General features: G+C 57.0%; 3 protein-coding genes across 3 annotated transcripts; 2 read left to right on the top strand and 1 right to left on the bottom strand.

Moving 5' to 3' along the window:
• Nucleotides 1-37: 37 nt before the first annotated feature.
• SPRG_17504 (hypothetical protein) lies at nt 38-765 on the top strand (the record flags this gene model as incomplete). Its single annotated transcript, XM_012356832.1, has 6 exons — nt 38-76; nt 118-211; nt 258-343; nt 400-468; nt 513-635; nt 691-765. 6 exons carry the CDS (start codon nt 38-40, stop codon nt 763-765), a joined length of 486 nt encoding a protein of 161 aa, XP_012212222.1.
• A 449-nt stretch (nt 766-1,214) lies between these two features.
• SPRG_17503 (STE/STE20/FRAY protein kinase) lies at nt 1,215-2,921 on the top strand. Its single transcript, XM_012356831.1, has 11 exons — nt 1,215-1,342; nt 1,388-1,495; nt 1,546-1,604; nt 1,652-1,760; nt 1,809-1,885; nt 1,933-2,044; nt 2,088-2,237; nt 2,288-2,338; nt 2,387-2,466; nt 2,512-2,643; nt 2,688-2,921. The coding sequence occupies exons 1-11, from the start codon at nt 1,268-1,270 to the stop codon at nt 2,857-2,859; spliced, it is 1,125 nt and encodes a 374-aa protein (XP_012212221.1). The 5' UTR covers nt 1,215-1,267; the 3' UTR covers nt 2,860-2,921.
• Nucleotides 2,922-3,952: 1,031 nt separating this feature from the next.
• Nucleotides 3,953-4,694, bottom strand: SPRG_17502 (hypothetical protein). The gene has a single exon (XM_012356830.1). The coding sequence runs from the start codon at nt 4,689-4,691 to the stop codon at nt 3,990-3,992; it is 702 nt and encodes a 233-aa protein (XP_012212220.1). The 5' UTR covers nt 4,692-4,694; the 3' UTR covers nt 3,953-3,989.
• Nucleotide 4,695: the final 1 nt, after the last annotated feature.

The following is a 4,695-nucleotide window of genomic DNA, read 5'->3' as shown; positions in this document are numbered from 1 at the left end:
ACATGGAGCGATTAGGTACGTCCAGCTCCAAGAAAAGATGAAATTGCTTTGGGACGACGAGCTGCGCGTCAACACGGTGCGTCACCCACCCATTGATGGCGATGCCATGCGTAGTAGGTTCATGTGAAGGACGTGACGCGGGCGCTCTGGCACGTGGCGACGCGTGGCGAAGCTGGCCACGTCTACAATTTGGCCGACAAGAACGACACGAGTACGGGCGCACTATGCATCGACCGCCGATGACGTGGCGCGCTTAGGTCAAGGCAAGCTCAATGCGCTCCTCGGCCCGCTCTTTGGCATCGAGACGGGCTTCATCGGCAAGCTCATCTCGAACCTCGCGCGCGTGCGTCGTCTCGTCCATGCCATCGTAGTATCACATTGCTGTGTGTACTTTGGTAGCTCCGGCTCGGCGACGTCGTCGACGATGTCAACGACAAACACATGAAGCCGTGGTCCGACCTCTGCAGCGTACGACGGCGACAACATCGGGCTACTTGCTATGCCTTGTGTAGACGCACGGCGTGACCAACACGCCATTGACGCCGTACTTGGACAAGGAGCTGCTCGCGCACCACCAGCTGTACATCAACGGCGCCAAGATCGAAGCGATTGGGTTCGAGTACGCGTACCCGACGGTGCGCGCATCATCTCGTACAACGTATCTCATCCTCCTCCTCGTTGTCTTTGTAGCTCACCATCGACGAGCTCCGCGACGTCATTGAGGGCGCCATCGCCCAGCGCATCTTCCCGCCGATCCTCGCGTGAGCGGCTGCCAGGGTGCCACGTGGGATCCGCCAAACCATACTTTCACATACTACTTGGTGCGCTTCAACACGTCAAATAGTGTTATATTGCATCGCACGCGTTCTGTGCACTCCAGAATCGCGCAGTGGTCCGTCGTTGTCCAGAGAGCGACAACAAGCAAATGTGCCAACGAGATTGCGGGCATGGACGGGCGTCAAGCGCACGGCGACGCCGCGTAGAGATCAATGGCTCATGATTGTACACCATTTCCGTATACACTGTGGAAAAGCATACCTGTGGAAATGAATATGATGCGTGTATTTATGAGCTCCGGAAAAAGGCCGGGGTGGCACCCACGGTATTGTTTATTATATGAGTTGATAATGGTATGGTCGTGCGACTATTTTAAATAAATGGCGTGGCGATGGGGTAGAGGGTCCGCCAGTTGGCGATGCCCATACTGAAACCAAGTGAGTTGCGCGCCCGCAGCGAGCCACCTTGGCAGATTTGACCACACGAAGAGATGGCGGCAATGGCGCAGAAGGAGGAATGGCCGACGTCGGCCGAGGACTACAACGTCATCGAGAAGATCGGCCAGGTGCTGCGGCGCTGCCACGCTGCCAGCTCATGACCATGGCTCTAGGGCGCCTTCGCCAAGGTCATGAAGGCCTACTGCAAGCCCAAGGACGTCTTTGTCGCGATCAAGATCATGGACCTCGAGAAGATCACGACGAGCTTTGAGGATATCCGGGTACGCGACGAGCGGCCACGGCCAATGGTGCGACGTGTCGATGATGCTAGGCCGAAGTCCAGACGATGAAGATGACCAACCACCCGAACGTCCTCAACTGCTATTGCAGGTAGTCCGATGGCCTGCAAGTGCGACGTCGCGCTCATGTAGCGATAGCTTTGTGCACAAGGATCAGCTGTGGCTTGTCATGCAGCTCATGAACAAGGGCTCGTGTTTGCATGCCATGAACCAGCTCAAGAAGAAGTCGCTCGGCGAAGGCATGAAGGTACCCTGTCGACGAGTCAATCGGCACCGACATTGCATGTGCTGCTAGGAGGAACTCCTCGCCGTCATTCTCAAGGAAACACTTCAAGGGCTCCAGTACTTTCATGAAAACGGGCAGATCCACCGGTAGACGACGACGCATGCCAAGAATTCCTCATCCATGTGGCATCTAGTGACATCAAGGCCGGCAATATTCTGCTGGACAGCAACGGCCACGTCTTGATTGCCGACTTTGGCGTCTCGGGCTGGATGATGGAAGGCGGCGATCGCCGCAAGAACCGCCAGGTACATCACATCTTGTTGCTCTCGCCTCTCACGTGGTCGGCAGACGTTTGTGGGCACGCCGTGCTGGATGGCGCCGGAAGTGATGGAGCAAGTGCGCGGCTACGACTACAAGGCCGACATTTGGTCGTTTGGCATCACGGCCCTCGAGCTCGCCAAGGGGTATGCTCCGTACGCCCGGTACCAGCCCATGAAGGTAGAACCTTCGCTGTCGCTCGACGCCGCATGCATGGTTTGTTGTACCAGGTGTTGTTGCTGACGCTGCAGGAAGACCCGCCGTCGCTCCGAACCTATGACGTACCGTCGATCGTCCATCGGTGCGTCAGGTTGACGCTCTTGTTGTAGGACGATGGCACGGGGCATCAGTTTTCGCGCCATTTCAAGGACATGGTGCGCCTTTGCTTACAGAAGGACCCGGCCAAGCGGTACGACAGTACATCAAGTCTCTCGTCGTAATATGGGAACGTTAGGCCGTCGACGTCGACGCTGCTGAAGCACCATTTTTTTAAGAAGGCGGGCACGTGCCCGTTTTTGGCCGCCGAGCTGCTCTCCAAGGTCGACGACATTGGCGAGAGCTCGATGAGCACGCAGTCGCTTCCTGGGTACACGCCTCCTTTCCTTGGTGTATGTTGATGATGTGCGGTAGGTCGGGCCCTCTCTACTCCAAGGACGGCGCCGACGACGCCAAGTACGTGCCGGGCACGACGTGGGTCTTTGACGACGAGGACGACAAGCCGAAGGGCGCGGTGGACGACGACATGGACGACTTTGCGTCGCAGTTTGACAAGGTCAGCGGCGAGACGTACCGGAAAGACTAGTCGACGCAAATGGCAGTGTTTCAAGTTATCACCAAACATGGAATTTGCTTGATAGAAAGAAAAAAGTTGGAAGTTTTGGGTTCCACGAAAACCCACGCGACGCTCGCACACAGCGCTGCCTAGCTCGGAATCCCCAAGCGTTTATCCCGGATAAGACCCATCGGCGCGGCGTGCCATGAGCTCCACCGATATCAATCGACGGACGCGCTGCGTGTCGTCGGGGATTGTTTCTTGTCCTGCTTTGGCCTATGCAACGGGGTGGCAACGGGATGTCGTGATACAAATTGACTCGTATTGTATATCGGAGGCGGTTAAATTCGTAGGAGAGGTGTACATCTTTAACTGATTTGCTATTTGTTAATTTTAGAGAAAGTCATAGAGCATGTATCGGGATGTAGGCACCGCCTGACAGACGACTGCAGGCACCTTTTTGGTACTTCTACAGTCCTCTGGGCGACGCCGCAAGCGCAGCGATGAAGGACGGTGCGCAGGCGACGTCGGCGATGCCTGAATTTTAGTTTTGTGCTTGCTTGACCCTGCCACTCCACAGTAATTTGGACAGTGACAGTAACGCCTATACAAGCACGGTCTTTCGACTGCTCTACTCTACTTCGTTGGGTTCTTCTTCTACACTACTGCTGTCCTTGGCGCCTCTGCTTGGACACTCTAATTTGCAAATGAGAAACTCCAACGGAAATCCAGACAAACGATTGGCTGCGACGATACCTCTCATCCTCAATGTGCAAAATGCATTATCAGAGGATTGTCCAGATACCAGATCTGTATCCGGATGATCCGACACCAGGAATGTTGGTAGACAGGACATGAGCCAAAAATGCTCCAAAATTCTTGGCCGCTTCATGGCGACGTCGGTGACTTGTTGACACACGACGTTGCACAAGCCATGCGCGGGGCGCGGTCGCAACGAGCTCCACACCTCAAGGTGTCTAAACGGTGGGATCGAGCTCTACACCTCAAGGTGTCGACGCGGCGGGATTAAGAAATGACAGGTAGTCCTTTCTTCAAGCAACAAACGCGTGGGGCACAGAGTGGTAAGGAAGAGTGTCACGCCGGCTCGGCAAATAAACTCAATCTCAGTGTTAATATATAAAGAAGACTCTGTTTCGGGACTAGACCGCCCGCTCGGGCTGCCGCAGCCGGTCTTGTCCGCAGTTGGACTTGGAGGCGTTCACGGCGAGCATACCCGACGCATTCGCACCGCGTCGGCAGACGCGCGAGATGGGCGGCACCACGATCAACACGAGCGCCAGCACGTTGAGGACGAGGCAGCCCACAAACCCGAGAAGGTTCAGCGGCGTTTTCAGCAATATAAAGTACACGTGGCGACGCGCCATGCCAGCCCGCGACTCGATGCGGTCCAGAAGCGCGTGGCCGGCCTCGCGCGGACTGAGCGAGTTGGCAAAGTACAAGTCCATGTCGGCGACGCCGTCGGCGAGCTGGAGCGCGCTCTGGAGCGCGACAAGCGACACGGGCAAGAGGAGGAGGTGCACCACGAGGAACGCGAGACTCACGGGGACGTTGATGGCGCCGTAGGCCAGAAGAACCGGCGCAAACTGCGCCTTCCACGCCTCGTCGTCGGCCACCGGCGCCTTGTCCGCTACCAAGTGAGGCGGAATATCGCGCGGGACGGCCGACGCAGCCACGGGCGCCGTCTTGGGCGATGCCAGACGTGTGTACGTCACGGGCGGGAGCACTCCGTTGTTGTTGTTGTTGCTGCTGCTGCTGGACGATGAGGCCGAGGACGAGAGCACCGTGGTCGACGTCGGCGCGACAGGGACCACAAGATGATCCTTCTCGGGCGTGTGGTCCATCGCT

This window comes from Saprolegnia parasitica, assembly GCF_000151545.1.
Source record: "Saprolegnia parasitica CBS 223.65 unplaced genomic scaffold supercont2.605, whole genome shotgun sequence".
Taxonomy (NCBI): Eukaryota; Oomycota; class Saprolegniomycetes; order Saprolegniales; family Saprolegniaceae; genus Saprolegnia; species Saprolegnia parasitica.
This window is presented reverse-complemented; position numbering and strand designations above follow the sequence as displayed.